The sequence below is a fragment of the Mandrillus leucophaeus genome, unplaced genomic scaffold (genome assembly GCF_000951045.1).
Source record: "Mandrillus leucophaeus isolate KB7577 unplaced genomic scaffold, Mleu.le_1.0 Scaffold46, whole genome shotgun sequence".
NCBI lineage: Eukaryota > Metazoa > Chordata > Mammalia > Primates > Cercopithecidae > Mandrillus > Mandrillus leucophaeus.
In genome coordinates this window covers 463,641-488,055 of record NW_012104920.1, presented here as the reverse complement: position 1 = coordinate 488,055, position 24,415 = coordinate 463,641, and the positions used below count along the sequence as shown (strand labels likewise).

Genomic DNA, 24,415 nt, shown 5'->3' with positions numbered 1-24,415 from the left:
ACGATGGTCTCCGAATCCTTGATCTGGGACTTTACACTCGGCTTGCTGACAGCAGAGTTCCTAAGGGTTCTGTTCTTCCGACCACCAAGAAACGCCGACCAGAAACTGTAGGTGTATTTCAGGCACCGATCGTCAGATGGAGTGACCGAAAGAGACAGAGTACCTCCAGGGCTGCAGAGAACCAAGTTCTGACAGTTCCTGGGCTCTCCCGAACACTGTCATCCACACCTATAGATTGATGGGTGTCAATCAAACCGAAACCAGGCTGTAGTGGCGGAGTTGAGACACCATGCAGGAAGTCAAGAGGCAGAAAGGGAGCGTCCTGCCCAAGTCTGGGCGTGCCTCCTCTCTTCCTGACATGCCAGGCGGGTCTGGGGACTGAGATTCTTTCTGTTACCCCGGTGCCACAAAAGAGCTTACTGTACATTGATGATTTCCAGTCAAGCCTCCTGCAGCGCTGGTCAGGTAACACATTCCTTGAAGACACTCTTGTTTGAGCAAAACGTAAAGGAGGGCTCGTCCGGGATTTGAACCCGGGACCTCTCGCACCCGAAGCGAGAATCATACCCCTAGACCAACGAGCCGACGTACGAGTGCCGTTGCGAACCGCCCTAGAGGTCGTGCCAGGCTAGCTGTAGTGCTGGGTCCACTATGCATGGCAGAACGGTCCTGGCGCCGCTCAGGAACCAGCCTCCCCCAAGCCTAGTATTTTGGAGCACGGGTCTGGGAGTCCCTTGGCTCCGGGCCGCGAGCTCCAACTCCTCCCAGGAAATAGCGTCGAGGAAGTGGGAGGGAGTGGCCTCAGCCTAGCCCCCGCGCCGCCCTGGAGGACTGCCTTGAACACCCGGGTTCCTGCTTCCTTTGGTCACCGACTCGGTGCCATTCCGTAACCTGGGATCTTGACAATTCCCGCCTCCGCCTGCGGTCCTTGGACCTAGTCCTTCGTTGCAGAGCTTTGAAGAGAAGCGGTGGAGTTTCTTGCTTTCGGGACGGGTCGGAGACAGTTAATGAGCCTTGAAATCACTAGGGGAACACCAGTTCCCCGTGTCTGTCTATCCTCCTGGGCTAACGGGCAGGGCAAACCCCGGGCCAGACCCGTCGATAGTCTACGGGTTCCCCAGACCGCGTGGCAGTGCCCAGGCGAGGGAAAGAGGGAACGATTTCTGGGGCCCAGGAGACCCACGGTGGAGGGCGTTATTGAGCTGGGTGACTGGAGTGGGACAGGCTTTCCACCCTGCAGTGGGGCGGGGCGCAAGGCCAGGCGACTAGTCTCGTGGCTTCTGGACTGTAAGATCAGGTTACCCCTACCCTCCAGTCTAACCTCTGCTCTCCAGTCCCCTTCTAGAATGGCCTAGAAGGAGACTTTCCTGCCTGCCTCCTAAGACCCCCCCGAAGGCTCTGAGGCAAGTGGCCTCATGAGTGTGGGCTAAGACCTGTAGACCCGGTTTGGGGACTTAGCAGTACTCCGGAGCTGCCCAGAGTCCCAGAAGATCTGGTGGGGTCAGTAGCAGACCATGTGTTCTGCCTTTCCTCAGCTCAGTGCCTGTTCTGGGGAGTCCTCCCAGCGGGGTTCTGGCCTGCATCGGTCCTGGACCAGCCTGGTAGCATCTCTGGAACCATTTTGTTCTACACCCCAGTTATGTGATTTGTGGGGCCAGGCCGTTCCTAACGCCCAACCCATAGATACGTTGACGGGGCCTTCAGTGAAGGATTCAGCTCCTATTTGTCCTTTCCCAGGTGTCCCTGGGCAGACAGTGGGGAAGGGCAGAAGTTAGCCCAGTCTTTCCCATTAGTGTCCTAAGTCTTTGAGACGGGTAAAGAGGTTCTCAGGGCTGATCTGGCATCTCCTCCCCCATCCCTACCCTTTTCCAATTCCTGTCTCCCTCCCCTTGGGCTCCAGCTTTCTCTGCAAAATAATCCAGTCACCTCTTTCTTCCCTGGTCTGAAGAACTTAATCTCTGCAGAAGGGGAGGCCTAAATCCTTTATGACCCTTATGAAAGCTATGACCCTCTTCCCCGGGGGCGGTGGCTCACACCTGTAATCCCACTTTGGGAGGCTGAGGCGGGTGGATCACAAAGTCAGGAGTTCAAGACCAGCCTGGCCAAAATGGTGAAACACCGTCTCTACTAAATATACAAAAATTAGCCCGGCATGGTGGCAGGCGCCTGTAATCCCAGCTATTTGGGAGGCTGAGGTAGGAGAATTGCTCAAACCCAGAAGGCAGAGGTTGCAGTGAGTCAATATCGTGCCACTGCACTCCAATCTGGGTGACAGAGTGAGATTCCATCTCAAAAAAAAGAAGCTATGGCCCTCTTCCTAGACATGTATACAATCCAGAGAGTTCACACATACCCTGAAATCCCATCCGCATACCCCACATTTTTATTATTTTAAAAGTGCGTACATAGACCCCACTTTTAGACCCATCTTACGTTGGTTTGTGGGCCATGGAATTGTGTCGAGAGCTTTCCGCCTATCTTCCAAGGAGGTTTAGGTCCTGCCAAGACCCCACAGATCCTATTTCTTGCCTTCTCTCCTGCATTTATTTCTACCTTAACCAGCCTAGCTTCAGTGCTCCAGAAGCGTGCCCTGCCCTTCCACACCAGGCTTCCTAGGGACTCCCGAATGACGCTTTCTTGTCTCTGTCCACATGGCCTTAGGTTTCCGCACCCTCCTGCAGGAAACCTGGTGCCAGGCCAGGCCAGCCGGATCCCTGCTTACTCCTTACCCTGACATCCCGCTAGTGGAGAGGGATGGAGGTAACTGCATGTGAAAGACCAGTTAGAGAACTGCATCTAGAAGCTGTGCCAAATTTTAAACACTGTATATAAATATATATTACATACTATATGTATAATATAAAATTATGAGCCACCAAACCCAAATAAACATAATGAAGAGCCAAACAAAACAAAGTGGCTCAGGTTCTAGGGAACGTCCTAGGGTAGGGAAAGAGGCCTGGAAGGTGGGCAGCCTCTTCCGTCAAGGGTAGGGCAGCCGCCAGACCCGTTCCACCTGCACCAGTAGGGTGTGGCATCAGTTGGGCAAAGTACCCTTACGCCTATGCAGCATTTCTGCCCCAGTTAGAAAACCACCTTTTAGAGTGGCGATCTCATAGCAGTGGCAAGTCGACTCAGCAGGAAATTTGGGTGCTCTGAGTGCAGAACAGAAACTCTTGTGCGTTCTGATATAAAAACAATCCATGAATCTATTAAGGGATGCGGATTCAGCTGCAAAATTACGTTATTTCAATTGAATAAAGGCACCGCTGGGATTCGAACCCAGGATCTCCTGTTTACTAGACAGGCGCTTTAACCAACTAAGCCACGGCGCCAAGGCTACTCTTAAGGATTCTGAAATTCATCTACAAGAATATACTGCGGGGAACCTGGACCCAGGTTTTTCAGACCTAATTCAGATTAGAATTAATTTGGTAAGTAAACTGGCTCTTGCATCACTCATCCATTCCTGGGATTTCCTTCAATTTCGAAAGAAGTTAATACATTTCAAACCAAAATCATAGCCTCCAAATCAAGTTCTCGATTCTAGAATTCCTAGATGATAGGTTTGGAGGGTGCCGACTGGCTCATCCCGTCCTGGAGGAGAGAAATACGGTCAGAAAAATCTCACGTAGTCGGCAGGATTCGAACCTGCGCGGGGAGACCCCAATGGATTTCTAGTCCATCGCCTTAACCACTCGGCCACGACTACAAGGCCTCTTTTCTTACTTTCATCCAATGCCTTTCTTACTTCCCTTGACTGAAAAACATCTGCCTCCAACAGGAGTTTCCAGGGAAGAAAAGACGCGGCGGTTGCACGGGAAACTTCCTTTCACCTGGGTGCTCAGAGGCACCTCCCTTCCAAACCTTCGGGAGCGCTGGTGATTCAGGGAATAAATAAGCAGCAGTAGGTGTAATGTAATTCTGTTATCAGAAAGCAACTGGCTCTGGGCAGAAACTTCCGGACAACAGCACAAGGTTAGAAAACAACAAACCACCCTCTGGCCCGTACGGGGCTCGAACCCGCGACCTTGGCGTTATTAGCACCACGCTCTAACCAACTGAGCTAACCGGCCAGTTGTTAATACGACCTACCTCGAATCTTAATATAGGATATTACTGCCATAAAAGTGTGTAAACACCAACATATGGGCTTAACCATGCTCTGAAGGTCTCCCAAATATGAACGAATCCTAATAGCCAGGAAGAAATGGCCTCCCAGTAGCTCTGAAAGATGTGCCTCAGATCATCTTTCCACCTCTCTACCTATCAGCCCCCAGTAAAGAAATGCGGCAACACCAGCCAAATGCATGGATAGCTCCAAAGAACTGCTCCTAGATCCCCTAATTCTGTGGTTGTGATTTTAGAGTACCTTCTGGTCTCATGGTACATTGATCAAGGATCTGCCTTAGGCCGGGCCCTTGGGAAACCTACAGGACTGACCCTAGCCTGGGGCCCTATAGCACAGGCATCCAGGGTCCTCACCTGGCCCTCCTCGTGCCTGGCACTTGCCTCCCCCTACCCCATCTTTGTGTTGTGAACACCTCTAGGCATTCATATTTGACTTCCTGCAGGGCCCAGCCTTACTAAGACCATCATAGCTATGCTCTCTGCCTTGCTGCCAGCTCCCCAGTTTACTTCCTTTACAGACTGACTTTGGTATCATTTCTTCTGCTGGACCAGAAGCTCTTCTCTTCCAAATCACTTTCCACCTTTGGCCCTGGTGGCAAAGGGCTGAAATGATGATGAACGACTAGGAGTTCCTAGGAGGTGGACAACTAGGAGTCAGGAGGCCTGGGACCCCAGAGATGAGTACCAGTGAGAAATGACACCAGAGGGCTTCATTGCAGGTCAATGGGCCTGTCACCATCATCCCCACAGCGAGCAAGTCTTTTGTTCCCTCAGCTCCGGCCACAAAGTCAGAACCCAGGTGCTCAGAGCCACCTGTGAATACACATGCCTTGTCCCCAGTCAGAGGAAATATCAATAGTGCCGTGATTTCTTGTTTCCACAGTTTCGCCAAGGCAGGCTGGCACCAGAACACCAAAGGGAAATTATAGTGGTGTAGCGGTTTGTGAATCTGGAGTCCTTGGTTCAATCACAGGGCAAGTAGGGGAGGAGCCAGGACCTAGGCCTTCAGGTTTTTAGCAAGGAAGGACTCTCAGGCCATCCTTGCAGTTCAGTTAACAGGAGGAAGCAAGGGCCCCCAGAGAGCTGGAGTGCTCTGACTCTCGGATGGAAAGGCAGGACAATCGGAGCCTGGGGTTCACGTGAGTCAGGAAAGGGAGCTCTCCACACTGGAATCGCTGTAGCCGAGGAGGTTCTGAGGTGGGAAGAGAAGAAAAACACACATCTCAGGCATGTGGCTTTTAGTTCCTACCCACCATTCTCCTCCCTAACTCCAGAAATTCCCCATCAGTCTCGCATCCCTCTTCCTCCCAGGGACCCATCTATCTGTATCACCATGATCCCCCCATCTCCAACCTTACCTAATGGGACGATCTTAGACGGTTTCCTTTCCAGCTCAAAAGAAAGCACAATAGGTCGGAGGACGGAGGGGCTAGTACAAAGTGTCCAGAGGAACATGGTCATAGGCTCGTCAACCCTGGCTGAGGACTAGAAAAAGAAGGTCAAGGTTAACTAGCTCCTAAATCCTCTGCCAAAAGCCCAGGAATCTGGGTATACTGAGTCCCTCCGTCCCAGCCACATCACACCTCAAGTTGGGCTCCAGGCCCTGCAAACTGCAAGCCCACTCTGCCCGGCACTCGCACGAACTCCAGGAGGGAGGCCCACTCTCTAGGACACAGCCCTAGTGCTGCTGCTACATGGTGATTCCTACAGGTCACCACGGCTTCGGCAGTCCCGTCCTCCACCAGGAGCCTATGGGGAGCAGGGGGAAATACAAACGCCTACAGCAACCCAGTTTGCCAACACCCCGGACCCAACATGCCTCCCTCCCCACTGTTTGCGGTCTTTGGCTCAAAGATTTAGGAGCCTACCCTCATTCATTCGTTCAAAACATATCCAGCAATTCTCATGAGCCAGGAATTATGCTAATGTAGAAATTGCAGCTAGACAAAGTGGTCTAATAAGAAAATGGCACAATGGGTGCCTGCCTTGTGCTCTCACCTGATGGTGGCCTGGCTTACAGATGTCTGTGTAGGGCATGTGGGGCCCAGCCGACTGCACTTTCCCTGGGATGAAGACAGTGGTTGGAAAAGTCCTCTTGGTCCCATCACATCCCTCTGGCACTCCATACTCAGTTCAGCCTGTTCCTTCCCTCCCTTACCTGGGGGCAGATGCTGGTACAATAAGCACACACCCAGAAGAGCTGAAGGCTGAAGACGGAGACGATATGGCAAGAGGTAGTGGCCTGGAATGGGGACTGACCACCCTGCAGAAGTTGAGCCAGGTAGATGTAGGGCAGGGGAACGCTAAATAAATACAGAGAGACAGACACAGGGGTCAAGAAACAGAACAGGCAAAGGGGTTCTGAAAGCAGGGTGGGTCTAGAAGGACATACAGGGCATCAGGATGGGGACAGCAGTGGGTTCCATGCGCTCCTAGAAGCCCCATCCCCTGCCCCCATTTTAATTCCTGATCTCTTGATAGTCACTGGTTATTTTTCAGGTTTGAACACCATGATGTTAGCCAAGAAATATTTGCATGTTAGACTGAAAAGCCTTCAAAAGCCTAGAACACTAAATGATTCTGGGTACAATGATAGGCACAGAGCATTTTTTATTTGGGGTAGAGGAGCTCCTCTGACTCAACACATCTTGTTGGGATTGGAGAAGACTGTAGTGATGGCAAAATCTTCAGAACCAGGGGTATGTGGGAGATGCAGATGTGAAGCCAGGAAGTTTAGGGGTTGGGGTCTGGGCACTGACCTGATGGTGGTCTCAGGGGGAAAACTCAGGACCTGCACGTAAGTGGATGACCGGAAACAACAATAAACATTGTGAGATCTGCAAGTGGAAGAGGAATAGTTAGTGACCAGGCAGACAAGACAAATTGGGGTAGAAGCTGGGACTCAGAGATCAAGCACCACAGACTGGCCACTCCCCCTGAGGGACATACCCTGGCCATGGCCCTACCAAAGCTAGGGGAAGACTAGGAGGAGGACCAGACTGCAATACCTCATGAGGGTACTGGGCACAAATGGCAGACTGATATATGGAAAGCTGTATGAAAGAAAAGGGGTCGCTGCAGCAAAGTTAAGCAGAGATGAACATTCCAGAGAGCTACATCAGTAGCAAGAGGAGGCAGGTGACACTACACATCTTCACCTGGAAACCCTTTTCTCCAGCTGGCTAAAGTGGACCCGGGCTCCTGGAAGGAGTCCTAGTGAGGGAGGCAAGTGGGGGTCTTCGATATATACATCCAGGTGAGGGGGGAATTCACAGTCAGCAGTCTCAAGGGCGACGGTTAGCTTCACACACCTTCTCATGGCCCCCGTGTTCCCTACAGAAGGAAGGTGGGTGTTAGTAGGATCTGTGAAGTCCACAAAGGCCCATCACTCTATTTCATACTTTCCCCACAAAGGAAGGTTCATTACCCAGCTTCATCCAGAGAGAGGCCACAAGGGGTTCACACAGTGTCCGTGACAAAATCTCAGCGGAGAAAGACACCAAGGAATCTGTGAGACTGGAAGGTCAGGGAAATACACTGTGAATGGAGGCATAAGAAAGCATAGAGTGGAGACAGTCAGATCCAAGGCAGAAAATGGAACAAAAGTATCTGCTAGAATTTCATATATGAAGTCCTGAAAAGCCCTGAGCTCCGCCACACTGCACACTAAGGGCTTATGGGAAAAAGAGGGTTGTGGCAGATCATTCGAAACCCGCACAAGGTGGCTCACGCCCCTAAATCCCAGCACTTGGGAGACTGAGGTGGGAGCTCGAGACCAGACTGGCCAACATGGCAAAACCCTGTCTCTACTAAAAATACAAAAAAATTAGCTGGGCGTGGTGGCGTGCACCCCTATAATCCCAGCTACTTGGGAGGCTGAAGTGGGAGAATCCTTTGAACAGGGGAAGCAGAGGTTTCAGTGAGCTGAGAGCAGGCCATTGCACTCTGGCCTAGGCAACAGAGCAAGACTCTGTCTCAAAAAAAAAATAACAAAAGAAATACCTACTGCAAAAGAAAATGAAGTCTTCACCAAACCCAGGTAGCTTGCAAGAAGAGAAAGTGGCCAAATTAACCAGAGGGGCTTGGTGGACATTTACTTGTCACTGAGCAGGTCGGTCAGTGAGGATTCAGGCAGTGCCTTGTTTGCATCCAGCACATCTTGGATATCCTGGGAGCTTTCAAGCTCCAGAGTCCAGCTGTCCTGGACAGTGAGGCAGGATGCACAGGCAGCCAACTCCAGAGGACGCCGAGATATGCAGGATGAACCATCCTTCTCAAACAACATTGGTGTCTGCAAAGAAATGGGAAGATGACTGTCTGTGAGTGTGTGCTAGTCCAGTGGGAGGTTCACAAAATATTCGGACCCAATTTTGTTCTTTCTGGAACATGCAGAAGGAAGTGTGTCAACACACACAGGCTTTCTGGTATATCTAAGTCCAGCCTTCTTCCAGAAGGCCTAGAGAGTGACCAGGCACTGGCATGCCCTCTTTAGACCCCAACCCCTAAAAAGCTTTCTGGGGAAAGGAATGATGAAGTAGAGCACTCACAGGGGGGCCAGGAGCTACGAGTCGGTACACTTGCCCCGGGTGCAAGAACTCAAACCAGCGGACTGAAGCGCCAAAGAAAATGAGGTGAACCTGTGAGGATGGAGAGCAAAGTGCTGGGGTCCCAGCCAGAGACTCAGGGCACAGGTCAGGTCCTGGGTCCTTGGAGTTCCAGTTTACCTTCTGATCTTTGTCGTCATTTCCCTGGGGCTCGGGCAGCCCCCATCCAGTCCCCTCCTTCCTCTGGGTGCCCCCAAGCCAGCTCCCCAACACACAGAAACTGAGGGTGGGCTTGGGCACCTCTGGACTTGCTCCTGGAGAGACACAAAAATTCCGCTTCATGAGGGCCTCCTTGTGGCAGAGCAAGAAGAGTCGGCTCTGTCCTAGGTGGGGTCCCTCCGGGCTGGTGGGATCTGTCTGAGGTATTAAGGGTGTTGCTGAATGAAGGGAGGGCCTGGGCACAGGCAGGATCAGGGCATCAGCCAGAAAGAACTGGACATAGACTCTGTTGGGAGAGACAACAAATAGATTTCTTAGTGATGCAGGCATTGGGTATTTTGGTCCCCAGAGTCCCACTCCTTTCACCAGGCCCTTCCTTCCCCCCAGACTCAGGACAACCACGACCCCAAGCAGCCAACCTGGCCTGCTGCTTCTGGATGAAGCCTGGCACGCTCAGCTCCTTCCAGGAAGGGAAGCTGCTTCTCACGTCCCTCTCTATGATCAACTGAAACCTCTCTGCCCTCACCAGGCAGCCTAGAGGAAGAAAGTTTTCTATCTTGACAAGAAAGGAGACCTGTGGGGTGGGTTGCGAGGCAGACCATCCTACCGGTCTCACTGCCCATCCCAGGCCAGAGCTGCTGCCCTAACATGACACGAAAGCCCACACCTGACCCCCACCTTAGAGGGGTGACACCTTCTCTCCAAACTAAGAATGTAGGAGACACAGTTGTAATCCTGGAGTGCGCGTTAGGAGCTATGGTGGAGAAATGCGTGCTGGAAATTCTGGCTAGGGGTCCTCTTGCTCCTGCTCTCCGCCTGCCATACCAGTCTCCCAGAAGTTGTTGATTGACATGTGTCACTTCAGCATCTCTAGTAAATCCCAGCAGACTTTTCCTCCCAGGATCCCCTGGCTGTGAGAACCACCACCCCACCACCATCTTCTTTCCGCATCTGAACTCCAAACCTATCAGCCGTGGGTCACTGAGGGGTTGAGAGTGCTTGGCCAGGAGCAGGCAGGGCAGGGAGCCACTTTGGTCCCGAAGTTGCAGACAACCTTTATGAGATGAAGCTACCAGAACCCCAAGTAAAACCTGCAAGAAGATGAAGGTTGAGTTACCAAATGTTTATTCAGCAAATACTGAGCATCTACTATTTGCCAGATGCTGTATTACATGGTAAAGCTACAAAGTGAACAAAAAAGACAGGTCTCTGATTCCAAAGAACTTATATTCAAGTGAGGTAGACAGACATAAAAAAATACACATGCATTCGCACATTTTGTAGAAGAGAAAGGGTACAAATAGAGGTTACAGGTAAGAGGCCATGTGGGATCTCATAGGACACAATGAGACGTTTGATTTTACTTTATATGCACTAGGAGAGGCATGCAAAGAATTTAAGCTGGGCGCAGTGGCTCACGCCTGTAATCCTAGCACTTTGGGAGGCCAAGGCAGAAGGATCATTTGAGCTCAGGAGATGGAAATCAGCCTGGCAACATAGAGAGACCCCATCTCTAAAAATCAAAGAATGTAAAAATTAACCCAGGCTGGGTGCAGTGGCTCATGCCTGTAATCCCAGCACTTTGGGAGGCTGAGGCAGGCAGATCACTCAAGTCCAAGAATTCAAGACCAGCCTGGGAAACATGGCGAAATCCCATCTCTACAAAAACACAAAAATTAGCTGGACGTGGTGATGGATACCCACAGTCCCAGCTACTCGGGAGGCTGAGGTGGGAGGACTGCTTGAGCCCAGGAGGCAAGGTTGCAGTGAGCCAAGATAGAGCCACTGCACTCTAGCCTGGGTGACAGAGCAAGACCCTGTTCCAAAAAAATAAAAAAAGAAAATTAGCCAGGGATGGTGGTGAACGCCCGTAGTCTCAGCTACTTGGGAGGCTGAGGTGGGAGGATCACTTGAACCTGGGAGGTCGAGGCTGCAATGAGCCATGATCGTGCCAATGCACTCTAGCCTGGGCTACAGAGCAAGATCCTGTCTCGAAAAAAAGGATTTAAACAAGAGAGTTCTGTAATACAAGTTTCACTTTTTTTTTAACTTCCTTTTTTTTCCTGAGTCTTGCTCTGTTGCCCAGGTTAGAGTGCAGTGGTGTGATCCTGGCTACAGTATATCCTTGATTTCTCAGGCTCAAGCGGTCCTACCTCAGCCTCCTGAGTAGCTGGGACCATAGGCACGTGCCACCACACCTAATTAAAACAAAATTTTTGTAGCAACAAGGTCTCTACCCAGGCTGGTCTCAAACTCCTGGGCTCCAGTGATCCTCATGCGTGAGCCTCCCAAAGTGTTGGGATTACAGCCATGAGCCACTGTGCCTGGCATATCCCCCTTTGTAGTTGCTGCAGAGAGAATGAACTGGAGGGGCCAACAACAGACGAAGTGGTCTGCTTAGAAGGCTAGTGTAGTCAAAATGACAAAAAAATGATAGTAACCGAGACTAGGGTCGTGGCAATAAGGATGACAAAAAAAGGAAGTCCCCTGAGTCCTGCAAGGGCCCCCCTTACCTGGGCTGGGTGGAAGGCAGAGGGCAGCAGACAGAGCCAGGACCAAGCCAGGCGGCGATTGAGTTGGCAGCTGGACAGGTGCGAGGCCTCCGGGAGGGGCAGAAGGGCCTTAGGGTCAAAGGAGGCCCAGGCCTTACGCTGTCCTTCCTCTTTCAGGGTGGCCAGAGTAGGGAAGGAGGAGGGAGTCTGTAGCCGAGTGTACTGTCAAGGAGGGAAGAAAAACCGGGAGTGTGTCCCGTGGGCCCCAGGTGTCCTCCGGTGTTCTGCCACCATCCTTCTCCCACATCCTCATACTTTCTGGAGGGGACAGTGATGTGGCTCTTCAAGGATCTCACTGTGCGGATTCCGAACAGGGCTGCCTGGCGGAGCTAGAAGATCCAGGGTAGGAGCCAGGAGTTGCAGTCCCAGGCCGGGGCTCCCAGGAGAGGAATGCTGCAGGAACTGGTGGTGTCTCAGCACATGGGGACACAGCCTTGGCCAGGAAAAGCAGCGCAGTCACTTCCCCTGAAGAGCCTGTCTCTTCAAGAATCCCGCTCTCCTTGCCAAGGAAGTGTGCTACTCCCACTGCCTCCCCGCCCTGGGCCCTCAGCCTCCTCACTTGCAGGCCAGCTCCTCCAGGGCCTTGGTAGCCCACAGGTAGAGGGGAAGTCCTAACTGACGTTCCCACACCAGCTGCTCATACAGGGAGGCCCCGTAGGCTTGACGGGATGAGTGAGTCCCAGGCTTCTGACGAGAGAAGCTTTGAAGCAGAACGGCGCCTCGGAGGCAGGGGGCGAGCACTGGCCTTCTTGTCCCCCCACCCACTGACTGGAGCAGGTGAACATCCTGGAGCTGGGGGAAAGCAGAGAAAATGAAAAAGCAGAGATGAAGCCCCCAACTCAATGAACCCAGGAAACGTTCACTGCACTTTGCCACTGCCTGGGTTCCGGGAAGAAGGAAAACAATTTCTCCCTCGTGGGCTAGCCTTGCTTTCCATTACAACCCACGCCCACTGTGGTCAGCCTTCATCTCCCATGAGCTCCACTCAGTCTTGCTGTGGGCTGGGTGGCTCCAGGATGAACAGACATGGCTGAGGCTTCTCACCAGGTCGCCTGAGATCATCCCAGCCCCAGACCTGTGCTTCAGCCATCTCCTCCTCCAGGTGAAAGGCCCTTCTGTAAAGGAGATGCTCTGGCCACAACTCCTCCTCACAGTGCCCAAGACTCTACTCCTTTTTGATGTAAACTTCTGTCCAAGTTATCCTGAACAAAAGTGACCCCCAACACACACTTTTTATTTCTGTATTTCTAGATAACCACCCTGCTGCAGAAAAGGAGCCCATGAAGGTAAGAGAAGCTGCAGAGGTCTCTTTTCGTTATCAGCCCTGATCTCACATACCTGCAGACACACTCCTGGTCGCATCACACGCCTGAGGCCACGGAACTGCTGGTAGGCAAGGCAGAGCCCCAGCTGCCCATCCAGCTCATAGACGCCAGCGGGCTCATTCAACACACCAGTCACTGCTCCCTGCAAACAGGCCGAGGTCCAGTTGACTGCTATTTTCTTCCTCTTTGAAGACCCCCATTTCCGGCCCCTCAAGCTCTAGGATCTCTCCCTGTGCTCACCGAATAGGACAGGAGTCTAGAATACCGGACAAGACCTTTTGGATCCTTCTCGTCCTCGGAAATGCTGGGCATGGGGAGTGGTTTGGGATCAGTCTCTAAGAGGGGTCCTTCCAGCTCCAGTTCCAGCTCCTGCACACATTCTGGTTTCAGCAGCAACAAACGGGAGGACTGACTGGTCATCCAAACATGGTGGCGCTGACCACGGATCTTGGACACTCGCAGTTCTGTCAGCACATAGGCTGTACCAGGCCGAAGGGCTCTGTGCCACACCAGCTGGGCAGGGACCTGGCTTGTGCAGAGACAGGCAATGTGGCACAAGAGACCCCAACACTGCCGCTCTGCCAGAGTCCCTTTCCCTCACGATTTGAACTCAGAGACCTGCCCCCTGTGAATCTCTCCTCACTTCTCCGTCTTCCTTATGTCTGCCAACTAAACCTTAGCGTCTCTCCTCTCTCACAGGAGATGCCAAATTATTTCCTAACCACTTCCCCAACATATAAACCATCCCTAAAACTTCCTTCAAAACACATACATATTCCATTGAGAAAAGTGTGCTCTATCCCACCCCACAACACACAAACAACATTCATTCATGTAATCCATATGTATTCAGTAGATATGTATCCAATATTGGGACTGATATCAAGGGAAGTATGATAAACTGTTCTTCTCCAACATACCGAGACCCTATTTCTACAAAATACACATATTTTTAAATTTTTTATAAAAAGGAAAAGAAACATTATTCAGATACTTATATGTCATAAAACAACGGTTAGAATAAAAATTAATGATTTACAATTTCTACCTTGGGTACTATGCTCAGTACCTGGGTAAAAGGATGGATCATACCCCAAACCTCAGAATCATAAAATATCCCCAGCTAATAAACAAGCACATGCACCTGAGTCTAAAAGCTGAAATTATGAAAATAAAATTGTACCAGTTGATGCAAAAAGAGTCAACAGTAGGTACCAAGTTGTTGTTTTTTTTAATGCCTGTATTCAATGTCTCAATGGTATTAAGATGAGTGATTTCTTTGGTCATCTTCCACAAGTCAGTGTGGCAGTTTTTTAAAAGGTCACATACAATCTAAGAGCTGTGTGCTCAAGTGAATTGCAAAGCGGAAAGTCTACTTCCTCTATGCACAAACATTTCCTGGAATCTTCTCCCAACAGCGCTATTCCAGAAAACAGCTTTCCCCAGCTGTCCTCCTTTCCTACATGGCTTCTCCTACGATGTTATCTTTCCTACTGAAAGTTCTAACACCCTCCCCCACTTCCATGGCTGAAATGACCCCAATCCTCACCTGCACGATGACAGACACGTGGGTGACAGCTGGGGGTGATCTACCAAGAGACAGGATGAAGTAAGCTTTCTGCTTACTTTTCACCAGAGCACTCAATCGAACCAGATTCCCAGCCAGGTTTCGCTGCACACCTCTGAGCTTGTTTCTAAGAAGGAAGAAAAAGCCCTGTAATCCCAGCTACTCAGGAGGCTGAGGGAGGAGAATCACTTGAACCTGGAAGGCAGAGGTTGCAGTGAGCTGAGATCACGCCATTGAACTCCAGCCTGGGCAGCAAGAGTGAAACTCCGTTTCAAAAAAAGAAGAAAAAAAAGAAGCAGTCATCTTTATTTCTCTTCTTCTTCCCTATAAATGCTGTCCCTTACACAGTAAAGAATAACCTGGTAGTGATACAAAGTGTCCACAGCCCAAAGCTAGGTATGCTAAAAACCTTCAAAATTCTCTTGCCCCCATCAGATAAGGCACAGATCCCCTGAAAAACCCTTCTCTTTACCTTCTTAACATTCAAAGCCCACCATTCCCTTGATTTGGAACATTCCGTCTATATTACTATCAATGCCCTTCTTTCTCTCCCTCCACTGACCCACCATCAGCCTCCGATTTCACAGTGTCCCCGCCATGCCTAGAGGGGGAACTTACCTGAGCCTGAGCAGGCGGGAAGCACTCTCCGGGTAGAGGACAGGGATAGGAGTGAGCGGGCCAGGACTGACGGTCAAAGGAAACACTGGCACAGGGGCATCCCACAGCTCCAAGTGCCCCTCCCCTGAGGAATTCCACCTGGCAGGAGGGAGGTAACTCCAATGGGGGAACAGAAAAAGATGGCCCAACCAAGAAAGGTCCAGGTCGATGAGCTAAAAAAGACCAAGAGCAAGGGTTAATCAGGACCTTAGCACCCTATCCACCTACCTCCCCGCCTGTTTCCTCAGAGACTTTTAATTGTCTTGATCCTTGGACACCATTCTTGTCAGGATCTGAGGCATCTGACCTCCACCTTCCACTCACCTCACAGCTCAGGACGCCAGTGTTATCTCTCACATAGAGGCTTCCGTTCCTGCACTCTTGTTCCAAGTCCCCCGGTAGGTCTGTTAGTGTCCCTAAAAGCAACAGCTGCTCTCGGGGAAGGGGGCTCCCATTTGGTCCAGCCTCTTGGGCCCAGGCCTGGTATGCAGTACTGCTCCAGGACAGATGGCTACAGCATGGGAGATGCTGGTGAGTCTTGAGGTCCTGTACTGAGACGAAGCTGTAGAGTGAAGGGAACAGAGGTCCTGCAAAGACAGGTCCAAGCCTAGTAGGTAACCCTCAACCCTGACAAACACTCAAGAGCCCAAGCAAAGGTTGCAGGGGAACATGGACTAAGAGGTGAGTTTGATTAAAGGGGTAAAACCTGGGGCTAAAGGCCTAAGAAAATAAGGATGCAGGGGGGCACAGTGGCTTGCACCTGTAATCCTAGCACTTGGAGAGGCCAAAGCAGGTGGATCACCTGAGGTCAGGAGTTTGAGACCAGCCTGGCCAACATAGTGAAACCCCATCTCTACTAAAAATACAAAAAATTAGCTGGGCATGGTGGTGGGCACCTGTAACCCCAGCTTCTTGGGAGGGGGGTCCCTTTTGGGCAGGAGTTTGAGACCAGCCTGGCCAACATAGTGAAACCCCATCTCTACTAAAAATACAAAAATTAGCTGGGCATGGTGGTGGGCACCTGTAACCCCAGCTTCTTGGGATGCTGAGGCAGGAGAATTGCTTGAACCCAGGAGATGGAGGTTGCAGTGAGCCAAGATCACGCCATTGCACTCCAGCTTGGGCAACAGAGTGAGACTCTGTCTCAAAAAAAAAAGGAAAAATAACGATGGGATCTGAGTCCAATTCTGTGCTGAATAGTATCTTCAACAAGATGGTGCCAGGGAGAGGACCCAGAGAAATGAAATAGGAATGCATGAGCGGCCTGAGGAAATGAATGTGTGGGGAGAACACTGTAAATAACAAAGGCAATTCTCTTGAAAGCATCTCAGCTCTTAGCTCCAGAGAGAACTTAATGGGACCACTTAGGCATCTAAGGGTCCAACTACAATGACGCCAGCCAAGTTCCTTTCTAGTCTAGAATAGCACAGTACTAGAGACTAGGGGGGAAGCTGAGGCTGAGATGTGAGTGTTGGATGTGATACAAATAATAGTTAAATTATCAAAGTTGTGATAAATTCACCTTTCTGTAATACCATTATTCTCACTTGCTTGTATTCCCCTGATTTTTTTTTTTTTTTTTTTTGAGATAAGAGTCTCACCCTTTCGCCCAGGCTGGAGGGAAATCAAGACTGAAATCTTGAACTCTCTCCAGATGGGGTTTCACCATGTTGGCCTGGCTGGTCTCGAACTCCTGACCTCAGGTGATCCATCTGCCTCAGCCTCCCAAAGTGCTGGGATTACAGGCATGAGCCACCATGCCCGGCCACCATGACTTTTTTTCAGTGGAAATGAAAAGGGTGGAGTTACAAAACATCACAATTAATCCTCCCTGTTGGACTCAAGAACATTATGCACAAATGAATATTAAAGAGAGAGAATGGGCCAGGCATGGTGGCTCATGCCTGTAATCCCAACACTTTGGGAGGCCGAGGCGGGCAGATCATGAGGTCAGGAGATCGAGACCATCCTGGCGAACACGGTGAAACCCTGTCTCCACTAAAAATACAAAAAAATTAGCCGGGTGTGGTGGCGGGCGCCTGTAGTCCCAGCTTCTAGGGAGGCTGAGCCAGGAGAATGGCGTGAACCCAGAAGGTGGCGTAACTTGCAGTAAGCGGAGATCGCACCACTGCACTCCAGCTTGGGTGACAGAGTGAGACTCCGTCTCAAAAAAAAAAAAAAGAAAAAAAGGGAGAGAATGCTGTTCTAGAAGGCCACTCCCCTTCTGCATCTGGTCTCTTTCCCTAATGGCTTTGGAGAAGACACAGGGCAAAGACAGAAACTAACACATGTTGGCCCCTGCCATGCACACTATACTATACTGAGTCTGGTCAGGCTCAATATTGAATTTCCTTCTCCCCAAAACTCTGTAAACATCATCAGTGGGGAAAGTCAGAGGCTCAGTTCACAGAGGCATGGGTGGCAAAGCCAGGCGTGTCTCATTCAAAAGTCCATGTTCTTTCTCTGTGTTTTCCTACTTATCTGAAGTCCCAAGAAAAAGCAACCAGAGAGAACTGTCTCCTTTTTTTTTTTTTTTTGAGACAGAGTCTCGCTGTGTCGCCCAGGCTAGAGTGTAGTGGTGTGATCTCAGCTCACTGCAACCTCCATCTCCTGGGTTCAAGCAATTCTCCCGCCTCAGCATCCCAAGAAGCTGGGATTACAGGCATGTGCCACCTTGCCCTGCTAATTTTTGTATTTTTAGTAGACGAGGTTTCACCATGCTGGCCAGGCTGGTCTTGAACTCCTGACCTCGTGATCTGCCCATCTCAGTCTCCCAAAGCACTAGGATTACAGGTGTGAGCCACTGCACCCAGCCAAAAAAAGTAATCTTAAGTGTTACAGACGTGGACAAGAATTATAGGAAAAGAAAGGAAAAACAGTCCAGTGAAATAAAATGATAAAAAGGAAAAAAAAAAAAACCCGTGTACAAGTACCCTCAGAAATTACTTTGGAATTAGGCCAAGCACAGTGGCTCATGCCTGTAATCTCAGCACTCTGGGAGGCCGAGGAGGGAGGATCACCTGAGGGTAGGAGTTTGAGACCAGCCTGGCCAACACGGTGAAACCCCGTCTCTACCAAAAATACAAAATTAGCCAGGAATGGCGGCAAGCGCCTGTAATCCCAGCTACTTGGAAGGCTGAGGCAGGAGAATTGCTTGAATCTGGAAGGCAGAGATTGCAGTGAGCAGAGATCGCGACACTGCACTTCAGCCTGGGCCACAAGAGCAAAACTCCGTCTCAAAAAAAAAAAACAACTTTGGAATTAACAAAACAAAAACATCATGTAATACCTACCAAATAGGCAAAAATAAATAAAAATAATTTTTAACCAAGGTAAATACAGGCTCAAGATATGCATATACACTATTGGCCGGGCACGGTAGCTCATGCCTATAATCCCAGCACTTTGGGAGGCTGAGGTGGGCAGATCACCTGAGGTCAGTAGTTCGAGACCAGCCTGGCCAACATGGCGAAACCCCATCTCTGCAAAAATAGAAAAATTAGCCAGGTGTGATGGCAGGCGTCTATAATCCCAGCATCTTGGAAGGCTGAGACAGAAGAATCACTTGAACCTGGGAAGTGGAACTTGCGGTGAGCTGAGATGATGCCATTGCACTCCAGCCTGGGTGACAGGGCGAGACTCCGTCTCAAAAAACAAAAAACAAACAAACAACCATAAACAAAAAAAGAAGTATAATGTTAAGCACAAAAAGCAAGTAGGGGCTCGGTGCAATGGTTCACACCTATAATCCCAGCACTCTGGAAGACCGAGATGGGGGATCACCTGAGGTCAGGAATTCGAGACCAGCATGGTCAATGTGGTGAAACCCTGTCTCTACTAAAAAATACAAAAATTAAGTTGCATCTGGGGTGCCTTTAGGATTCAGCACCATGGCGGAAGAAGACAATGAGACCAAAATCAAGAACTACAAGACTGCCCCTTTTGACAGCCACTTCCCCAACCAGAACCAGACCAGGAACTGCTGGCAGAACTACCTGGACTTCCACCGCTGTCAGAAGGCAATGACCACTAAAGGAGGTGATATCTCTGTGTGTGAATGGTACCAGTGTGTATACCAGTTCCTCTGCCCCACATCCTGGGTCATAGACTGGGACGACCAACAGGCTGAAGGCACGTTTCCTGGGAAGATCTGAACTGGCTGCACCTCCCTCTCCTCTGTTCTCCGTCCTTCTCCCAGGATGGTGAAGGGGGACCTAGTACCCAGTGACCCCCACCCCGGAATCCTAAATCATCTCTTACCTGCTAATAAAAACTCATTGGAAAAGTGAAAAACAAACAAACAAACAAACAAAAATTAGCTGGTATGGTGGCACATAGTTCCAGCTACTCAAGAGGCAGGATAATCACTGAAACCCAGGAGGCAGAGGTTGCAGTGGGCCGAGATCGTGCCACTGCACTCCGGCCTGGGCAACAGAATGAGACTCCGTCTTAAAAAAAAAAAAAAAAAAAGCAGGCCAGGCACAGTGGCTCATGCCTATAATACCCTGGGAGGCCACGGTAGGAGGACTGCTTGAGCCTAGGGGTTCAAGACCAGTGTGGCATGCACCTGTGGTCCTAGTTATGTGGGAGGCTGACGCAGGAGAACTGCTTGAGCCCAGAAGGTAAAGGCTGTGAGCCATGTTTGCATCACTGCACTAGAGCCTGGGGGACAGAGCGAGACCTTGTCTCAAAAAAAAAAAAAAGAAAAACAAATTGCAGAGGGTATTTAAATAGGGTATGGTACCATTTATTTAAGGTCTACATGTGTGCAAAACTCTACATTATATTGCTTAAGGATAGATGCATGTGTAGTAAAAATATTAAAATATTTATTGGAATAATATATCCCATCTACAAGATAGTGATTACTTTTTTTTTTTTTTATATGGAGTTTCATTCTCGTCGCCCAGCTGCAGTGCAATGGTGCGATCTCGGCTCACTGCAACCTCTGCCTCCCGGGTTCAAGCGATTCTCCTGCCTCAGCCTCCCGAGTAGTTGGGGATTTTACAGGCAACCACCACCATGCCCGGCTAATTTTTGTATTTTTTTTTAGTACAGACAGTGTTCCACTATGTTGGCCAGGCTGGTCTCGAACTGCTGACCTCAGGTGATCCACCCGCCTCAGCCTCCTGAAGTGTTGGGATTACAGGTGTGAGCCACTGTGCCTGGTCGATAGTGATTACTTCTATGAGGCAATAAATAGGCTTCTTTTGCAGGACTTGTCATAGCCTCTAATATGTTAATAAACCCTATGACTCTCCCAGCGAAGTTTTATCATATTCAATTTCCCTCACACTTACTTAGCTATGAACCCCTTTTATTGTGCTTTACTAACATTGCCTAGAACACTTTTGGAAATGATAGTGTAGAAAAAAAATGTGTATATATACGTATATCTACACGTATATATACACATATGTATATATACATATATATACACATATGTATATATACATATATATACACAAATATACACACATATATATACACACACACCCCCCCCTCCCCGGAAGCCCTAAAACTCACATCTTAAACACAATGATCTGCACTTGGTAATGTCAAACAGCTCTCTGTATCTTTGTTTCCTAATACACAAAATAAAGATAATGCTAGCCTCTTTCCCCACTTTGAGAGTTCTTTTTCTAAATTTTCCTCTCTCTTCGCCTCTTCTTCTCCTTTTCTTTAATCTTAAGCCAACTCGGGAGAACTTTAGGAAAAGGAAAGCTTGATAGTGTTAGAACAGAAAAGCTCTGCAGAAGCGGTATGTTTAGACTACCTTGTTCTCTGCTCACTCTCTCACTTGCCCTTTTTCTAACTACAGAACCTTACTTTTCAATCATGAATTCAGTACCCGCCCCTGCCCAGCCCCCACAACCGCCACCTCTCCTTACCTATAGCTGAGGGGCAGCGTAGAACCTTGATTCCTTCCCTGGGACAACCAGACAGTCTTCACACAATCAATTACCAATGGAGTCAACTGGACATGAGGCTGCTTGACAGCTGGACACAGGGTCTTTTGGATGAAGACCTGAGCATCCTCAAGCCAGGCTTGTTCCTGAGGAAAGTGAATTTAGTTAAATCCTCTTGACTATCCGGCCCACCAAGGAAACTTGGGAAGAATAAAGGACTAGAAAAAAATATCCAGGCCGGGTGCAGTGGCTCACGCCTGTAATCCCAGCACTTTGGGAGGCTGAGGCAGGCAGATCACCTGAGGTTGGGAGTTCAAGACCAGCCTGACCAACATGGTGAAACCCTGTCTCTACTAAAAACACAAAATTAGCCAGGGGTGGTGGTGCACACCTGTAATCCCAGCTACTTGGGAGGCTGGGACAGGAGAATTGCTTGAACCTGGGAGGCAGAGGTTGTGGTGAGCCAAGATTGAGCCATTGCACTCCAGCCTGGGCAACAAGAGCGAAACTCCGTCTCAAAAAGAAAAAAAAAAGTATATCCAGAGGGCACATGAAATGAAGATCAAAAGTAAAGGAGTTTAGAACTTGAAGAAACCTTAAAAGTCTTAGTCCAGCCATACCATAGATAGCTGGCCATCCAGTTTTGGTCTTGCCCCTTTCTCTAACAAACTTGTACTCATCCCATCTTACATGGAATCTGGTTCTAAAGTCAGTATGTTGAAAAGCGAGAATGGACAAAAACATTGTTGAACAATCCTTTAAATTGTTCATAAAGAAGAGGACAGGCTAGGTGCAGTGGCTCCTGTTTGTAATCCCAGCACATTGGGAGGCTAAGGCGGGTGGATTGCTCGAGTCCAGGAGTTCAAGAACAGCCTGGACAACATGGCGAAATCACATCTCTACAAAAATACAAAAAGCCAGGTGTGGTGGCACATGCCTGTGGTTCCAGCTACTCGGGAGGCTGAGGTGCGAGGATCACCTGAGCCTGGAGCGGTTGAAACTTCAGTGAACCCGGATGGCGCCACTGCAGTCTGGCCTGGGTGACAAAGTGAGACACTGTCTCAAAAAAACCAAAACCAAAAATGAATAGGACATAGTGCCATACTATGTATAAGTGCCTAATAGTGGACAGTACATAAAAAGGATATAGGCAGAGTATAATTTTTAATCATTTTTTTATTCAAATATATGCATTTCCCACAAGCTAAATACATGCAAGATACAACCTCACTTGATTTGTTTCCTGTTGTCTTTTCAGCAAAGGTGTGGGCTTCCTGAGGAGGATAGACTATCTTTGTATACCTGACACAGATTCTGGACACATAGTTGCCATTATATGTAGATAACTTTAGGAAAAAGGACCAGTTTGGCCTCCTCCCAGTGCCAGGCAGCTTTAACACACTTGGCAGTAGGTCCTTTATCCTTCTCCCTTAATGCTACTTCTAAGCCATTACAGCTCCTTCCCTGGTCCTCCAAGGTTCATATACTAACATCCTGGTCAATCTTTCACATTCTTTTTTTTTTTTTTGAGATGGAGTCTTGCTCTGTCGCCCAGGTTGGAGTGCTGTGGCGCGATCTCGGCTCACTGCAATCTCCGCCTCCCGGGTTCAAGTGATTCTCCTGTCTCAGCCTCCCAAGTGGCTGGGATTACAGGCGTCCACCACCATGCCCAGCTAATTTTTTATATTTTTAGTAGAGACGAAGTTTCACCATGTTGGCCAGGTTGGTTTCGAACTCCTGAACTCAAGTGATCTGCCCGCCTCGGCCTCCCAAAGTGCTAGGATTACACACGTGAGCCACCGCGCCCGGCCCTGCCCTTCACATTCTTCTAATCTTAAGGAGCTTGAAAAGAGCTAGAAAAGCCAGTCTTAACCTAAATGCCCATCAACAGTAGACTGGATAAAGAAAATGTGGTACATATATACCATGGAATACTATGCAGCCATAAAAAAGAATGAGATCATGTCCTCTGCTACAACATGGATACAGTTGGAGACCATCATCCTTAGCAAACTAACCCAAGAACACAAAACCAAATACTGCATGTTTGTTCCCACTTATAAGTGGGAGCTAAATAACAAGAACACATGAACACAAAGAGGGAAATAACAGACACTGGGGCCTACTTGAGGGTGGGAAGAGACAGATCGGAAAAAATACCCATCAAGTACTATGCTTAGTATAGGGGTGACGAAATAATCTCTATACCATACCCCCGTGACATGAGGCTACCTACATAATAAACCTGCGCATGTCCCCCGAATCTAAAATAAAAGTTAAAAGGAAAAAAAACAAGGCTTCAAGTTGTAGATGTCTTCAGCATCCTTATGGACAGTCCTACAACTGACCTTCAGCCCACCGCAGCCAAACACTCATTCAAGGTCAGAGTTGTAGAAACTAGACCAAATCACCATTCAGAGTTGCCTCACCAGCATCATCAAAGTTCCAACTCTCACGCTTTTTGTCTTCCTCTCCCAGTATTCTTTTGTAGTTCCGTTTCTTGGATGGCCTATCCTTTGCTTGGTGCACTGAATACTATTGTCTCTCAGAGTGATCTCATGGCCATAAGGTGAAATTACCTAAGTTTTGTTAAAAAGGTAAATTCATGTTTTCATCTACTGAGTAAAAATGGAGCAGACTGGATGTGGTGGCTCTCGCCTGTAATCCCAGCACTTTGCGGGGCCAAGGTAGATCGCTTGAGCCCAGGAGTTCACCACTAACCTGGGCAACAAGGCAAAGACCCGTCTCTACAAAAAACGGAAAAATTAGCTGGGCATGCTGGCTCGTGCCTGTAGTCCCAGCTACTCAGGAGGCTGAGGTGACAGGATCACCTGAGCCTGGCAAGGTTGAGACCAGCCTGGGCAGCATGGTGAAACTCTAAAACAATTCAAAATTAGCCGGGTTAGCTGGGCGTGGTAGCACAGCCAGTAGTCCCAGCTACTTGGGAGGCTGAGGTGGGAGGATTGCTTGAGCCCAGGGAGGTTGAGGCTGCAGTGAGCAGTGATGGTGCCACTGCACTCTAGCCTGGGTGACAGAGTTAAGACCTTGTCTCAAAAAAAAAAAAAAAAAAAGGAGGGAGGAAGACCCAGATTAATACAGGCTGAAGTTTAAGAACACAATATGCTTTCCCACAATTATCTCAACCACTGCATGGGTTTAACAGCCATGGCCAGATGATGATTGTTCCTGCATGTCTACTTTAGCTGAGAACTCATTCCTGAGCTTTAGTCTTATCCATCTGCCAGACTCTCCATGGCCAACCCACAGGCAGCACACATGCCCAATACTGAACCTTTCACAAAACCCTCTCCTTATCTAGAACTCTTCTGGTGTTATGTTCACTAACTTAGCAAACAGTACCCTTAACCAAATAGTTGTTCTATCCTGAAACCTAGGTGTCCTCCTTAACTCCTTCCTTTCCCTACATAAGTCCCAGTCCTGGCTAGGTGCGGTAGCTCACGCCTGTAATCCCAGTATTTTGGGAGGCCGAGGCGGGCAGATCACGAGGTCA

At 49.3% G+C, this 24,415-nt stretch overlaps 1 protein-coding gene, 4 non-coding genes and 1 pseudogene across 6 annotated transcripts in view; 1 reads left to right on the top strand and 5 right to left on the bottom strand.

Moving 5' to 3' along the window:
* Positions 1 to 512: 512 nt before the first annotated feature.
* Positions 513 to 584, bottom strand: TRNAP-CGG. Its single transcript has one exon. It is a non-coding gene; the product is annotated as a tRNA-Pro (tRNA).
* A 2,677-nt stretch (positions 585 to 3,261) lies between these two features.
* Positions 3,262 to 3,335, bottom strand: TRNAT-AGU. The gene has a single exon. It is a non-coding gene; the product is annotated as a tRNA-Thr (tRNA).
* Positions 3,336 to 3,630: 295 nt separating this feature from the next.
* Positions 3,631 to 3,712, bottom strand: TRNAS-AGA. The gene has a single exon. It is a non-coding gene; the product is annotated as a tRNA-Ser (tRNA).
* A 290-nt stretch (positions 3,713 to 4,002) lies between these two features.
* TRNAI-AAU lies at positions 4,003 to 4,076 on the bottom strand. Its single transcript has one exon. It is a non-coding gene; the product is annotated as a tRNA-Ile (tRNA).
* A 746-nt stretch (positions 4,077 to 4,822) lies between these two features.
* Positions 4,823 to 24,415, bottom strand: part of CTC1 (CTS telomere maintenance complex component 1) — a 21,099-nt gene continuing 1,506 nt past the window's right edge. The window contains exons 2-23 of the mRNA XM_011994497.1: positions 20,887 to 21,050; positions 15,320 to 15,557; positions 14,957 to 15,168; positions 14,321 to 14,465; positions 13,012 to 13,296; positions 12,785 to 12,913; positions 12,006 to 12,238; positions 11,702 to 11,879; positions 11,408 to 11,608; positions 9,859 to 9,985; positions 9,314 to 9,428; positions 8,856 to 9,180; positions 8,679 to 8,768; positions 8,229 to 8,422; positions 7,559 to 7,647; positions 7,290 to 7,464; positions 6,891 to 6,968; positions 6,290 to 6,434; positions 6,130 to 6,194; positions 5,715 to 5,880; positions 5,490 to 5,616; positions 4,823 to 5,323 (exon numbers count right to left, since the gene is read on the bottom strand). Of these exons, the coding sequence (XP_011849887.1) occupies positions 5,184 to 5,323; positions 5,490 to 5,616; positions 5,715 to 5,880; positions 6,130 to 6,194; positions 6,290 to 6,434; positions 6,891 to 6,968; positions 7,290 to 7,464; positions 7,559 to 7,647; positions 8,229 to 8,422; positions 8,679 to 8,768; positions 8,856 to 9,180; positions 9,314 to 9,428; positions 9,859 to 9,985; positions 11,408 to 11,608; positions 11,702 to 11,879; positions 12,006 to 12,238; positions 12,785 to 12,913; positions 13,012 to 13,296; positions 14,321 to 14,465; positions 14,957 to 15,168; positions 15,320 to 15,557; positions 20,887 to 21,050 (3,621 nt within the window). The 3' untranslated portion in view covers positions 4,823 to 5,183. The remainder of the gene's footprint in view (positions 5,324 to 5,489; positions 5,617 to 5,714; positions 5,881 to 6,129; positions 6,195 to 6,289; positions 6,435 to 6,890; positions 6,969 to 7,289; positions 7,465 to 7,558; positions 7,648 to 8,228; positions 8,423 to 8,678; positions 8,769 to 8,855; positions 9,181 to 9,313; positions 9,429 to 9,858; positions 9,986 to 11,407; positions 11,609 to 11,701; positions 11,880 to 12,005; positions 12,239 to 12,784; positions 12,914 to 13,011; positions 13,297 to 14,320; positions 14,466 to 14,956; positions 15,169 to 15,319; positions 15,558 to 20,886; positions 21,051 to 24,415) is intronic.
* On the top strand, positions 18,858 to 19,288 carry LOC105549842 (annotated as a pseudogene). The gene has a single exon (XR_001007626.1). The product of XR_001007626.1 is annotated as a cytochrome c oxidase subunit 6B1 pseudogene (transcript).